Source organism: Petaurus breviceps, unplaced genomic scaffold, assembly GCF_028583685.1.
Source record: "Petaurus breviceps papuanus isolate PSGF00001 unplaced genomic scaffold, PetGlider_PUasm1.0 90847, whole genome shotgun sequence".
Taxonomy (NCBI): domain Eukaryota; kingdom Metazoa; phylum Chordata; class Mammalia; order Diprotodontia; family Petauridae; genus Petaurus; species Petaurus breviceps.
The window spans coordinates 23,298,639-23,314,133 of record NW_027187360.1 but is presented as its reverse complement, the minus strand read 5'-3'; the positions used below and the strand labels follow the sequence as shown (position 1 = coordinate 23,314,133).

Below are 15,495 nucleotides of genomic sequence, written 5' to 3'. Positions count from 1 at the left end.
GCAAGTCATTTAACCCTGTTTGCCTCAGTTTCCTCATCTGTAAAATGAGCTGGAGAAGGAAATGGCAAACCACTTCAGTATCTTTGCCAGGAAAACCCCATATGGGGTCATGAAGAGTAGGACATAACTGAAGCAATTGAACCTGTAGCCCAGCTGAATGAGAGATATTAGGTGATGCCAGAGTACCCAGAGTGTTGGGCATGGAGTCAGGAAGACTTGAGTTCAAATCCAGCCTCAGACACTAGCTGTGTGACTCTGGACAAGTCACTTAACTACTGTCTGCCTCAGTTTCCTTATCTATAAAACTGGGCTAATAATAACAACTACTGTGAGGATCAAATAAGGTAATAATTGTAAAGGGTTTGGCTCAGTACTTGGCACAAGTTAGCTATTATTTGGGGAAGGACAAACTGGTTTCCTTTTTAGTCAGAGAGTCAGTGGACTTTTTAAGTCTATTTCCTCTCCTTGACCCACCATGGAACAGAAGAATTCTTTGGGAAACCCTTTGAAAACTTGAAGATTAGAATTCACTTACCCCTGAGTCTTCTTTCACCTGGGTAAAGAACTTTCTTTTAGAAAAGTTTTTGTTGTGACCTGGGCCTTCCTAATCCCAGTTCTTCTCGTTGTCCCCACAGGCCTTCGTAAGTGAAGAAGAGGATGTTGTACCAGTGCTCAGCAAAGAAGGGTCCCTCCCTATCATGAGGAGACTCTGGGTCTGAAGAATTCATCCCATCTTACTCCTTAACACAATGAATGTACTACACATGGCTGGGCCATTTCCGTTTTAAGTCTGAGTCCTCATCTCCATCCCAAGTGTCCTAGGACCCTGGGCCTTTAACCTGCCTTGCCTCAGGTCTGGTTTCAAAAACTATAGCCTGGAAGGCCTCACCTCCTCCCCCCTCCGACTCCTGCCCATCTGGGGTCCCCTAGCCCACAGAGATAGGCATGGTCATGACCCAGCTGCAGATGCCTACTTTTTTTGTAATTTCTTTACAAAAAAAAAAACAAAAACAGAAATCACACATGTATGTACTCACAGCTGCTCCTACCCCATGGCTCACGTCACGTGGAATGCCATCTGCATCAGTGGAGCAAAGTTGGTGAACTTTTATGTTGTAGTGATCCCTGCCACTACCCTTTGAGGCACAACAGGTACCCCAGGCCTCTGGGATAAGTTTGTTATCTTTATTCCATGACCTCAGAGCACTGAGCTCTGAGCTCAGAGTGGAGGAGTTTGCCTACAGGAAGCAGGGTAGTGAAAGAGATGGCAGAGACAGGGGAGGCATATGTATATATATATATATATATATATATATATATATATATATATAAAATATGTACGTACACACATGTTAATGGAATATCTTTCATGAGCCATGGTCATTGAGCGAACAATTAAATTCAATAATCAAATGCCATTTCTAAACTCATTGCAATTTTCTTTATTTGGAAGCAAGTTGAGCCTCTGGGGGCACCTCTCTTATGGAGAAGGTTTTACTGGACACAAACATTCTCTGGTGGCCTACTGGTTAACTTCAGAAACATATTAGTTAGCAAAAGCATCTAGCAGTAAAACTGGGTTGGGATTCAAGAGACCTTTCTCCCAGGTTTGACTCTGTCACTTAGCTTACTGTGCAACTTTGGAGCATGACCTCTTTGGGCTTCATTTTTCCCATCTCTAAAATGGGCTAGTTGAATTAAATGTCCACTTTTAAATCCATGATCCCATGATTAAATCACTGAGGTCCTTTCCAGTTCTTAGATTTGATGGTTCCAAGTCTGAGAGTTGACTTTACATTTAGACAAAAGAATTAGTCTGATGTTTTTAATATATTTTAAATGTATGGGTCACTCCACTGACCATCATAAGCCACAGCTTTAGGAAGCAGGAGCTGGACAAAGATAAAGCTGATCTTCATCATTTCATTGGGTCATCTTTGATAAGGAGTAAATTAGCAGGTCATTGCTATGCATGACCACATTTCACTAAGATGAGAACCTATCAAACCTGAAAGGTTCATGCTCAACATGTCTATATGCCTGGCTCACCCAAAGACTCCAAACTCATGGAATAGTGCTGCCCCCTGCATGTGGAGGAGGGCAGCACCAGCAGCCAGAAGGGCCCCAAGCATAAAAATGAAGCGTATCCTCAAGTCTTCTCATCCCCTTCTCCCCCCCCCACTTCTGTGCAACCACTCTCTTTACCCTTTTTTCCTTCCTCCAGCCCCACGAACCTCCCTCATGAACTGAGTTATAACTCAGTGCTGGCTTCCACCCTCCCCTCTTGCTTCTAAGGAAGAATTCTAATATTGATCATTTATAGTACAGCATGAAGCTAAATCTTTGTCCCTTCTTCCTTGGCCCTGCATATAGTTAAGCTCTCCCTGATCAAAGGGATTTTAGTTATGAGGAAATAGAAAAGAGATTTCAGGGATTCAGAAGGTCCTGAAATTGTACCTTAGCACAATCACTGCTGCCTGCCTATATTCTAATCTGAGTAGGACCCCTCCCAGAAAACAATGCCTTTGCTTGGAGAAAATTTAACATACCAAAAAGAAAAAATCAGAATCTTGAAATCTATATTCACATTTTAAAAAGAGTACTGAAATAAAGATTCTTTAAGAAGAAATTTCTTGCTTGCTTCTCAGGTAGCATTGCTAACTTGGCCACTGGCTTCGTGAGCTTGAGAAGGTTACCACCTCTTTGGTCATTACTCCTCTAAAATTAGGCAGTTGAACTAAGTGATCTGTAAAATCCTTTCTAGCTCTTTCTACTATCTGTTGTATAAAGAAGGTTCAACCCAACTCCTAAAATGGTGGCCTTCCAGAGAGGGCCCAGCTGTTGATCAGATATCCATCCCTCCTCTTGCCTACAGGCACATTGATTGGCAGCCAAGTTCAAGGGTTTCAAGGCTCCCCACTGGTGGAATTTCATTCCAGCCAGCCCTGGTGGAAGGGCAGCTAGGTGGCACAGTGGATAGAGTGCTGGGACTGGAGTCAGGAAGGTCTGAGTCAAACTCTGGCCTCTGAGACTTACTAGCTATGTGACCCTGGGCAAGTCACTTAAACTTTGCTTCAGTTTCCTCATCTGTAAAATGATGATATCAATCAAATGAGATAATATCTCATTTCAAATCAAATGAGATAATAATTGTAACTCTCTTAGCACAATACTTGGTACAAAGTAAGCACTATGTAAATGCTAGCTATTATTATTAGTGAACAAAAGATTAGGCCTCAGCAAATACCTCTCACCTTCAAGGGCTGACCTCAAAGCATGGATTATACCAGAGGAAACTTTATTGCAAAAAATGAAAGAACTCCAAACATAGTCACAGCAAAAAATCAAAGCAGAAATTCACACATATATATCCCAACCAAAAAAAAAAGTCCTATGAGACTGTTTTAGATATGGGCTATTTCCCCTATCCTTTAATGCCCCCTATCTACTTCCCAACTAACCTAACCTTGCTTGAAGTTGCAGCTATGACTCCTATGATCAAGTCAGAAACTGGGACTTCACTTGCTCCTTCATCTGGACAAGAGGCTTGATCATTGTATGCTCAGAAGGCAGGGTTAGCAGTCCCACCATTATCCCAGAGTCTTCAGAGCTCCAAAATCAGTATTGGTTTCCCAAACTCAGCAGTTCCTGGAAGGATCAAGTCAGAGAGAGTCTAGGAAGGGTTGATTTTCACTATTTCTCAGAGATTGAACTGCAGGGGGTTATCAGTGGAGAAGGAAATAGGGCTTGGAGATCTCTATAGACCAGCCCACCCTTCCTTCACTCTTATCAAATCCTTACCCACCCATGTGAGATAAGTTAGGGGCAGGATTTATCTAGATTTATGACTTTATTGGTATAGGGAACTCCCAGGTGAGGAAACTCCCTACTCCTATGCATGGTGGCACCTTCTCTGCAAATAATAGCCTTTGGAGACTTATCTAGAGCATTGAGAGAATAAGTGACTTGTTCAGTCATATAGCTAGTTCATGTCAGCAGTGGGACTTGAATCCTGGTCTTCCCGACTTTAAGGCTGGCTCTCTACCCACTGTACTGCACTGCTAAGGCCTTGCACTCAAGTCAAGAAACCCAGGAGTTTGGTACCTGGAATTCATATGACACTTTTGTTCTTTGCAAAGCCCTCTTTGCCCTCTCTGGGGAAGTATTTCTCTGTCTTACAACACTGCTTTCAGATAAGCTCCATTTTTCACATAGGGAAGAGAAACAGAAGTTTTAAATAGCCATTTGACCTTGGCCTAACCTAGAACTTCAGGCCAATATTTGCCATTTGACCCTTCTTTTCTCTGGGCCTATTTCCTTGTCTTTTAGATGAGGAAGTTGGACTTGATCCTCATTAAGCCCCCTGCCATTTCTGACCTGCTGGCATTGTAGGTTAACTCATCTGACCAAAGTCACAGCCATTTGTGGCAGAGTAAGTGTGGGGAGAGCCCCTTAACTCACCCAGTATGGCTCAGGCCACTGAGTCATGGCTCAGCTAGGACAGGAAAGTCCTGACACTCCCATGGATGACAGCTCGGCAGATGGGGCATTGCTGCAGGTTTGGGGCACACTCAGAACAGACTAGGTGGCCACAGGGAACAAAGACAATGGACACCACTTGATACATGCACACTTTGCATGTCCGCTCCTCCTTCAGCTGCTGCAACTGCTGCTCAGTGCTCAGGGGTCCTGCAGACAAAGTCAGGGAGGAGAGGTAAAGGGAGTCACATAAAGGAACATTTTTTTTTTTAAAGACTGCTCTTCATATATGAGTATTAGAGAATCTCAGTTGAAGGGGCCTCCAAGGTCAGCTAGGTGCCACAGTGGATAGAGTCTTGGGCTTAGAATCAGAAGACTCATCTTCCCAAGTTCAGATCTGGACTCATGCTTTCTAGCTGTGTGACCCTGGGCAAGTCACTTTACCCTGTTTGCTTCAGTTTCCTCATTGTAAAATGAAATGGAGGAGGAGATGGCAAACCACTCCAGAATCTTTGCCAAGAAAACCCCAAATAGGGTAACGAAGAGCTGGACATAACTGAAACAACTGAACAGCAACGACAACAGAGATCTTTGGAATTAACCATATTTGAAAAGGCATTTCCTTGACTGAGTCCCCACCAAGTAATCATTTAGATTATCTTCTGAAGGTTTTCATTCTGAGAAGCTCACCATCTCCTCAGGAGACCCATTCCAATTTTAGTGTTAAGTTGCTTACATCCAATCTGAGCTTGCTTCTACATCTTCTATCCACTATTCAGAAGTCTACCCTCTTGGTGCAAAGCAAAAGGTCCAGTTGCTTTTCCGCAAGACTCAGGTGAGTTTGTGATGTCATTGGTTTGTCATTCATGCCTGCCCAACCCCCGACTGACTTGTCCATGTCCTCCCATAAGTCTAACATAAAGGGACTAACCAGCATATGGGGAGCCCTCCTTTCTTTCTCCTGACTTCATAAGGATACCTATGGAGGATTTGGGCTTTCTACCTATCATCCCTCACTCTCACCATGTGACCAACCCATCTTCAGTCAGCCCTCTGAATGCTTGATGATTTTTGTCAGCAGTCCCCATCTCCCTGCTCTTCCCCAATATAGTCTATTTACAAGTAAAATAATCCTTTTGGCCATCACTGCTCACATGGCACAGTTTTAAATACCCTCCTGGTCACCTCCAACTTGATATGATCTTGTTTGTCAATGTCCTTCCTAAATATGTGGCTCCCTGAACACAGTATTCCAGATGGGCTTGACCAGGGCTTGAGAGGAGAGCTCATTCTGAGCAGCACATTCCTATTAGTGCATCTTAAGATTCTAGCCCAAGGACTCTACTGACTTACTGTCAATAGAAAATGTTTTCAGAGTTCTTTTTGTAGCTAGTGGGGATGAGATGTATTGAAACATCCACTCTCTCTCTTGCCCAGTTCTCCTAGTGATTAAGTGCTCATGTGGCCAGAGACCTCAGTCTTTGTACCCAGAAACAGTTTCTTTGAGAACAACTGGTGACAATAGAGTTTGCATTATTGGTATTATGCTCTAACATTGGAACTGGCCTGCCCAGGTGTTGTTGTTTAATAATTTCAGTCAGCATCCAACTCTTCATGACCCCATTTGGGGTTTTCTTGGCAAAGATACAGCTTACTCATTCCTTCTCCAGCTCATTTTGCAGATAAGGAAATGGAAGGAAACAGGGTTAAGTGACTTTCCCAGAATCACACATCTAGTAAGTATCTGAAGCCAGATTTGAACTCAGAAAGCTGAGTCTTCCTGGCTCCAGGCCTGGCACCCTATACACTATGCCACCTAGCTGCCCAGGTACCAAGTCTTAGAACAAAGATGGTAAACAATAACCTTTAAAGTGAACATATTGTATGGATCCTGCCTAGCCCCTCACCTGTCTCTGTGATCTGTTCAGGTTGACCTTCTCTTCTGGGTGTACTTGGCTCAGGTGTCATGACAGCAGGTGCTGTGGGAAGACAGGCTATAAATTTTGTCATGTTCTCTAATCAATCAAAAGAAAAAATATGTCACAAGAGCCCCCCTGTGGCTACCATAGATAACTGGCATAAAGTTTTCCTCTAAAAAAAGAATCTCATTCATCTAATTCCAAAATAATACAGGGGTAGGGACTGGTAGAAGGGGAGAAGAAAAATTTTCTCTGGTCAGTGAAGCCAGATAACACATGTTCCATATACTGACCACTGAACGTCCCTTTCTGGTAGTCTGCCCACGTTCCTTATACACACAGAACTGAGAGGCAGAAGTGATCCCCAAATTAGTTAGATGAGTTCTACCATCCATGCTGACCCCCCTGAGAAGTTCTTCAACCTTTTTTAGGCAAAATCCACAGTATTAAGTTGAGGGCCTCAATAGGTGGGACTTAAGCAATTATCTTGACTTACTTTTCCAGCAGTAGTCCCAGAATTAGGAGCTTATGATGTAGTTGGGAAGACAAGAAACTGAAGTAACAATAGAAGAATAGTATAAAGATAGGAGGTGACAAGTGCCTAAGGGAATAACACAGATATCAGAGATTCTGAATTTAGAGGAAGGAGAGGCCAAAGAGGCCTCCTACCCAGGAAGGTGGGAGCACTCAGGGAAGGCCTCTGAAAGGAGGAAGGTCTAGAGACTTGCAGGAGCCCTCCCCACTTAAAGCAGGCAATGAAGACATCTTTGTACCTCTGGTCTCTGTTGCATTCCTCTCTTCCTCTTGGATTAGATCAGAGACCAGCTGAGACACTGATGTGCTGGCTGGTGTTGCCAGCCTGTATTTACTCAGAACCAACCTCTCCACCATGCTCTGCTCAAACCCCATCTGCAGCACACTTTTTACCACTGTGGATTGCCGCCAAGCTGGCCAAGCTAGCCAAGCCCGGCTTCCTGGGCTACCTGCAAAGTGGAATGAAGAGTCACTGAACCCCAAGAGGAGATGTGCTGCTGTGTTTGCTGTCCAAAGTCACAGGGCAAGGTCAGAGACCGAGGGACATCTAGTCTAGTCCTCTGTCTCTGAACAACACTGCTTGTATCCCAGGCACATCCTGAATACAACTCCAATTAGCCTGTTTAATATAAGTGTCTGTTTAAGGGTAGGTCATGCTTGGGTTTTAAAAAGCCAAGAAAATAAGCAGTCATTTCATATAGGAAAACTTTGTCTATAGTGATGGTATCAAGTCTACTACATGGGGAGGGAAATTAGAGACCCTTTACATAATAGAGAACCTCATCTTATTACTATTGGATTAAATCCAGAGTTCTTAACTTTAGCCCCTAAAGGGTTCATATATAGATTTCCAACAGTCCAGGAACTTTTTTTTTTCAATATATTTTGATAATTACATTTTAATATAATTGGTTTCTATTGGAATATTATATATTTTATTCATTTAGAAACATTTCAAAATGGGGATCGTAAGCTTCACCAGACTGCCAAAGGGGTCTATGACACACAAAAAAATTGAGAACTCCTGAATTAAAATCTATGTCAATAGCCATGTAACCTGAAGCAGTCACACAGCAGAAACCTGAGAGAACATGGTTAATTTATAGCAGCAGCATTAGTCCCAAACCTTCACCCCCACAAACACCACAGAAACAGAATGTCAGAAGTAGAAGGAGCCCTAGGGGGCATGTAGTACTACCCCTTCATTTCCTAGAGGAGGAAACAGGTGCCCAGAGTTAAAGTGAAGATCAGAAAAAGGTGGGAGGAAGGCCTATGATTTCACTATGGGTCTTCTGACTCTTAAGTCCATTTGTTCTTTCCCTGGGTGCATGGTCTTTGTTTCTTTTTATGTTATTTTATATTTTTTGAAGGGGGAAGGCAAAGCAATTGGGGTTAAGTGACTTGCCCAAGGTCACACAGCTAGTTAAGTGTCAAGTGTCTGAGATTGGATTTGAACTCAGGTCCTCCTGACTCCAGGGCCCGTGCTCTATTCACTGTACCACCTAGCTGTCCTGTGGTCTTTGTTTCAACTCCTTAAATGGGCCCCATGTGGATGATTCTTATTTTAGACAAGTTAAAGAGGATCTGAACCATAGCATTAGAGGGAAGATGATAGACGATGTTGATGGAAGACACTCTCCCAACTATCTTGCCTATGTCCTTTTCTACTGGACTATAAATTCCATAAAAGTAGGTACAGGTTCATATCTAAGATGTATGTATCTCCCTCAGTGTCCAGTTAAGTACTCTGTTCCCAGATGGTATTTAACAAATGTTTGCTGAGTGCTCTGTGATTCTGGAATCCCTGGAAAGATTCCGGAACCAGATTTCAGTTTTCCTAGAGTTGTTCATGAGGCTGGCAAATACAGACTTCCATTATGAGGCTGATGAGGTCTGATTTCTCAAGATTTAAAGAGAAAGTTTAGGATTCACAAAACTTGCTTCCATAGTCATGCCCTTCCCTAGCCACCCAACAAAAGCAGTAAATAGCCTTTTGTGGATGGAATTCCAGGCCAGCAATGTAGATACCAGAGTTTTAGTTCTATCTCTGCTGCTAGCCCCCTGTATAAAGTAGAGCCAATCATTTAGGCTCTCTGGCCCTCCATTTTTAAATTTGTAAAGGGGGAGAATAGTCCCACAAAACTGTCAGGATCCCATGAGAGCAGGGTTAAGGCAGTGAGAGCATTTCAGATCAAAGCTTTCACTTTCTCCATTGCCCATCAGGAAATAAATGCTTTGATCTATCAAAGCACCTGGTTTGAGCTGGGATTTGTTCTGAAAGAATGGGAACTTTGAAGGGGAACCAAATCTACTCCAAGTCCATTGGCAGATTTTCTTATCTTCCCCTCCATCTTCCACCTTCAGATTACAATAGAACTGGACAGTAGCTGAGTAAGCTTCACACACTTCATGTCTGGCAGAAGTCAGGAACATGGAAATTCTGACCAAAACTTGTTTTGAAATCTAGGTACTAGAGCTCCTACTGAGCTGTGTTCAAGCCTAGCCTGAATTTCAACAATATCACTGGACATTTACTGAATATATACTAGGTTCAAGGCACTTTGCTTATAGCTTCTAGGAGCCAGATTGTAAATGAGAGGCAGAAGAGAAGATAAAGGTTAAATGACAAAGCAACCTTTCCTTTGGGTTTGGGGTTTTCATTGCTGGTGAATAGCAGCAGTCCACCAATTCAGGCAAACAGGATAACTTGCTCTTGAACACAAATGAAGAACACAGATCATCCAGGTAGGAAATTGTTCAAAGGAGTTGTATATTAACATTTTTAAAAAAAGTTTATTCCACTTTAAATTTCCATTTTCTGTGTATTTGAATAAAATAGGCAAGAAGCAGATGACCCTCAGCATAGCAGAGGAGAAAGGGCACTGGGCTGGAAATCAGGAGACCTATGTTTGAATACTAACTCTGCTGTGTGACTCTGGGCAAGTCATTTTGACTCCCATAACCTTGGTTTCCTCATATATAAATTGACAGAGTTAGATCAGATTATCTCTAAGGACCCTATCCCTAAGGACCCATATGTCTATGATAAGAAGAAAAATGTTTCCAAACTCACCTGGAGTAGAAGAAGTAGAATTTACCTCTCCTGGATTTTCTCCATGGCCCTAAAAATCACAACATTTTTTTAAAATTAAATGATGTGGCAGGATTTTTTTTTTTTTAAAAGCATTATACCTCAAAAGCCCTGTAAGGAGAATCACATGAACTTACCCAGGAGTCTAGCAGACTGGAGGACTCCTGGATGCTGCTGACATAGGCCCTGCCTTTGGATTGAAGCAGAAATTCACATCTGAAAAGGAGCAAAAATAAAGATAAAAGATACAACTAGGTATATGGGGAATGAGTGAGGAGGAGGACAGGGCAGGAGAGACTTTTAAAGCCAATATAAACCTCTCCAAGGCAGGCCTGGTTCTCTTTCTCCCGCAGAAGCACAACACCTGGTCTAGAGGGCATAGTACAAAATGCTATCAGAATGAGATGTTCCAAAAATAACATGTGGGTCTACCTTGTCTCCCCTGTTTAGCTGTGAGCCCTTTGAAGGTGGGCACCATGTCCATGTGTGACTGGTATGCCAGATACTTAGTTCAGAAAGCTGGGGATATTCAGACACATAGTCCCACAGGACCCCAAGTTACCTAGGGAACCACTTGGCATGTTCTCTCCAAGGGTCATCCCCTCGATCCCAGTTCCTCAGGCCCCCAGCACAGTAGTAACACTTCACATGGTCATGCTGGCCTGAAAGACAGCACAGAGAGGTTTCCAGGGGCAGCTTCTTCTCATGGATACTGATAGACAGCTGGGACTATTGCTCTGGAGAAGCAGGATAGTTTGGACCAGGTATATCAATTGACTATATTGATGAAGGCTTGGACTAGAAGCCCATCAATATCCCAGTGACTTATTTAATTTATTGTAAGGTACTATGGTATAGTAAGTAGCAAACCAGCCTTGGAATCAGAAAGACCTAGGTTCAAGTCTTGGCTCTGATACATATTACTTGTGTGACCACATTGATAAGCTACCTTACCTCCTAGAGTCCCATCTATGAAATAAAGATAATACCTGCACCTACCTCACAGGGCTATTGTAAAGATCAAGAGGTAATGTATATAAATGTATATATAATGTATATAAAACTCTTCACAGACCTTAAAGTACTATATAAATGCTAACCACTGTTATTACATATTCTAAAGTTATTTTTCCAGTGACTCCTCTACCCTCTAGTAAGACTAAATCTTACCTAAAATATGGCATTTAGCTCCATTCAGGATTGGACACCCTTACTGGGTGTGCTGAGGAACCTAGAAAAAGAATAATAAAACTATTCCTTACCCAGAGAAATAAGTAAATCTGACACTTACCCAGAGAGTAAACAGCAGTCTCCTAAGCCCCAGGACAGTGGGCCCCATGGCCAGGGGACAGTCTCCAAGGAACAGTACTGACTAGTTTACAGGGAGGGTATCCTTCTCTGTAATTTCTGACATTGTCCCTCTGAGGAGTCAGACATCTTTATTAAAGGCCCCAGTATTCTACTATGGGATAAATAAGAGTAAATAAATTCCAGGGCTAACTTGGGGCCTGGTCTGGGATTAGCCCAAGACATTGAAAACTATGGCAACATAGCTTGGTCCTTTCTGCTAGGAAGTGGCCATCCAGTCTACACCAAGCAAGGAAACAGAACTAAGGAAATTGTGTGGGGAGTAGGGGGTGCAGAGGAGTCTCATTGTGGTGATAAATGACCCATGTTGACAGCACTGACCACATTGTTAAATAGAGGACTCAGAGGTGACCTTCAACTGAGCTGCAGTTTCAAGTTCCAAAATCTCATCAATCCAAAGGTCCTGAAATTGTTTTCAGCAGGAAAATATTCAGGATCCTAAGGCTGATGAAAAATAGGACAAGAAGTATTCTAACTTTGGAGGTAAAGGAGTTGGGGTGGAAAATGTAGCTGTATGATTCCTTCCCATTTTCCTTTACCCTCATCACTCCTTTTCTCCTAGCCTTCTCTTCTCCACAAGAAGACATTTCTACCTTATTGGGTTGCTTCTAACCCTAAATTTAGATTTTCTGTGTCTGGGCCAGATCCCAGATGAGTGAAGCAGTCATAGACCAGTTTGCACACTTTGGGTCAGGACAGGAGATTCCAATGCATCTCACAAAAATGCTCTGATCTCCTCCATCAGCCCCTGTGTCTGCTCCATTTCTGAGTGGGCCATGATGATTTAGACAATAAAAGAACAAAAGCATGATATACTAGATGGGACACAGCACTTATATTTGAAAATATCAAGATCTGCGTTTGATTCCCTCTTTAAGCACAATCTATATAATAACTGTGGGCATATTGTTTTAACTCCCTCTGTTGACTTTACTTTCAGGAAATTTCTTACATAAACCCCCTTCTCTGCTCTGACCCTGCCACGTACCCTGGTGAAATCCCCTATCATTTCCATCAAGCCTGGGTTATTGCTGTAGCTTGCTAGTTGGACTTCCTGCCTCCTCTGCTCAGCTGTCAAATCAGTCTTTTTAAAGTCTGATCATGTCCCTCCCTCCCTCCCAAGTCAATACAGTCCAGTGGCTGCCTATCACCTCCAGGATTCAGATGCCTCACAAGCTGACCTCCTTCTACCTTTCCAGTCTTCTCACATCTTATGCCTCCTCCACCACATGCACTTTGTGATCTAGTGACACTGGTCTCCTTACTATTCCTAAAACACTCCATCTCTCAACTTACAGCATTTTCACTGGATGTTCTGTATGCCTGGAATATTCTCCTTCATCTCTGCCTCCTGGATTCTCTGTTTTCCTTCAAGTCCCAGCTAAAATCCTTCTTCTATAAGAGGCCTTTGCTGACCTCCTTAATGCTAATGCTTTCCTTCTGTTGATGATCTCCAATTTATCCTGTATATAACTTGCTCATACATAGTTGTTTGCATGTTGTTTCCCCTATTAGACTGTGAGCTCCTTTGGAACAGGGACTATTTTGCCTTCCAGTACCTTAGCACAATGCCTGGTACATAGTAGGTGTTTAATAAATGTTAACTGATTTGTTGACTGACTCAATTTCCTCAGATGTAAAATAAGGAGGTTGAACTCAATGGCCTCCAAGGTCCCTTTGTGTTCAAAGACTGATGCTAAAAGAAGGCAGATTGGGGGAAATGGTAGCAACCTATTAGTGTGTGCGTTGAAATAGCTCCAAAGATACAAATAGCACTTCCCATATATCTACCTCATCTCTCACAAGTAAAACCAGGACAGCAATAATAGATTAGATCTCACAAGATTTCCAGAGAAAAGGGGAGAGAGAAAGCACAGGCCGATGCTTTGCACCATCAGAGAGGGGAAAATGGCTGGTCTCTGCTGGGTTTATTTTTTTGGTACGGGGCAAAAGGCACAGTGAACATTGCCAAAGGAGAGAGGTTTCCTTTCCAGAGCAAAAAAAAAAAGGGGGGGGGTCCACTCACCACCCCACCCCACTTCTGGTCTCTCCAAAGACTTTAACTGGAACTAATAGATATAATCTGCAGTAGTCTGAGACAAAGACCAAACACCCCACCCCCATAAATATACTCCCCAAGCTGCTAGGCAGCAGGGGATAACAAAAAGAACATTGGATTCAGAAGATCTGGGTTGCAGCAGCTAGGTGGTGCAGTGAATAGAGCACCCGGCCCTGGAATAAAGAGGACCTGAATTCAAATGCGGCTCAAACACTTAACACTTACTAGCTGTAAGCGTGATGTTGGGCAAGTCATTTAACCCCAATTGCCCTACCTTCCCCCTCCAAAAAGCAATAAATTAAATGAAGAAGATCTGAGTTGAAATCCTATCTCTGCCATTACTAGTCTGATTTTAGACAATTCCCTTCTCTGGGCCTCTGTTTCATCTGTAAAATGAGAATTTGGAGGTGGCTAGGTGGTGAAATGAATAGGGCACCAGCCCTGGAGTCAGGAGGACCTGAGTTCAAATCTGACCTCAGACATTTAACACTTACTAGTCGTGTGACCTTGGGGTCACTTAACCCCAATTGCCCTGCCTTCCCCCCTCCAAAAACCAAAAACAAAAAAAAAAAATGAGATTTGGACTAGGTGATCTTGAGGGTTGTTTCTAGGCCTAAATCCTAGGACTTCTCCAAGATGGCTTTCAACCTCCACAAGTTCAACTCTAGCCAGGCTGAGCTCTCCACAATGAAGGATACGCTAGGTTTACATTAACGCTCAACTATAAGTTACTGATCTTATCCGAGAACAGGTTTTAAAATGGAAATGTGTCCAAATCTATGAAGATACCAGGGATTTTAAAGGGGTGATAGAGCTAAGGAAAAGAAATGTTCACAGAAAAAAGAGGCACCAACTTTTACTTATAGACACATGGCTTCCTACAGTCTGACAAATGGCCAAGTAAAGCCATCCCTGTTTGTCAGAGATTGTCAGGGCTGTCAGGGATTGGATGTATGACAAACCCAGTCTGTCACCACAGCTGGCCTCCAACCCATAGCTTTCTTATCCCACAGACTTGCAGGGGCAAATGATTTAGAACAAATATAACTCCAGACTCAAGTCAGGTATGTGAAAAAGGAGTGACCTAGAACTAAAACCCAGGATCTCTTCTCCAATCTAATACCTATGCTTAAGACCCTCTCCCCTGCCCCCCAGTCAGCTTATATGAAGTAAAGCATTCAACCTACCTGTATAGAAGAAGCCTGCTCTGGCCAGTTGCTGAGGGCACACCATCGTAGCTGATGGCCAGTTGTGAAATGAGGCCAGTCGGATCTGTTCTACACCCATCTCTGGATAGGCAGGTCTAGTAATCAGGGCAGCCTCATGCCCTTCCCCTTCTTCTTCCTCTGATATTCTTTGCAACTGGCTCAAGATTTGACCATCCACACTGTCAGAAGTATCCTGGTCAGTATTATTGCCAGTATGCTTGCTGAGGGCAAATTGGCACTTGGGGAAAAGCCTCTGGTGTTCTAGGATGGGGCTATCTCCAGCTGTCCAGTTGTCCAGCATCCCACCACAACAGAAACATTGAACCCTGTCCTGAGGCCCTACATAGAAGAAGCCAGCTCTGGCCAGGTCCTGGGGAGAGACAGGGCCCTCAGGAGGCCAATCTTGGAATGTCTTTCTTCGGCTTGCCTCACTGCCCATTCTGGGCTCAACCACTACACACTCTGGCTTCCCTGTCTCCCCCAGAGCTGTGTGGCCTCCCCTTCAAAAAATTGGGAAGTGAAAACTGGTATTTCTATCATGCCTGTCTGGATGCCTGCCTTGGGCTAGTTTGGGGGAAGGGAAATGGGAGGAAACCTGCTCTGAACTGTTCCAAATCTGCTGGCTTAGCCTTCTGGAAAGCACTGGGTCAGGGATTCCACCTCACATGCTCTGACAGTGGTCAATCCCGGAGTCATAGGGCTTGTAGCCAGAGCCTTCCCTGGGATGACAACAGCTCCAAAAGAGGCATATCTCTCAGCACCAAAGTGCCAGGGAGAATTGCTGGGGAAAGAAAGAGGGAGGAGAACAAACAAGAGTCATCCCTTATCAAATCTGGC

At 43.4% G+C, this 15,495-nt stretch overlaps 2 protein-coding genes across 4 annotated transcripts in view; one reads left to right on the top strand and one right to left on the bottom strand.

Moving 5' to 3' along the window:
* The window catches only part of NKAIN4 (sodium/potassium transporting ATPase interacting 4), a 124,070-nt gene extending 123,059 nt beyond the window's left edge, over window positions 1-1,011 (top strand). For all 3 annotated transcript variants that reach the window (XM_069072590.1, XM_069072587.1, XM_069072589.1), the window contains one exon: window positions 636-1,011. In XM_069072590.1, coding sequence (XP_068928691.1) covers window positions 636-649 — 14 coding nt within the window. In that variant the 3' untranslated portion in view covers window positions 650-1,011. The remainder of the gene's footprint in view (window positions 1-635) is intronic.
* A 321-nt stretch (window positions 1,012-1,332) lies between these two features.
* BIRC7 (baculoviral IAP repeat containing 7) lies at window positions 1,333-15,198 on the bottom strand. The gene is given in 8 exon segments (XM_069072586.1): window positions 1,333-4,689; window positions 6,387-6,458; window positions 7,172-7,381; window positions 10,006-10,054; window positions 10,161-10,239; window positions 10,586-10,685; window positions 14,638-15,114; window positions 15,117-15,198. Coding segments are annotated over 8 exon segments (1,263 nt in total). The 3' UTR covers window positions 1,333-4,495.
* Between the last annotated feature and the right edge of the window lie 297 nt (window positions 15,199-15,495).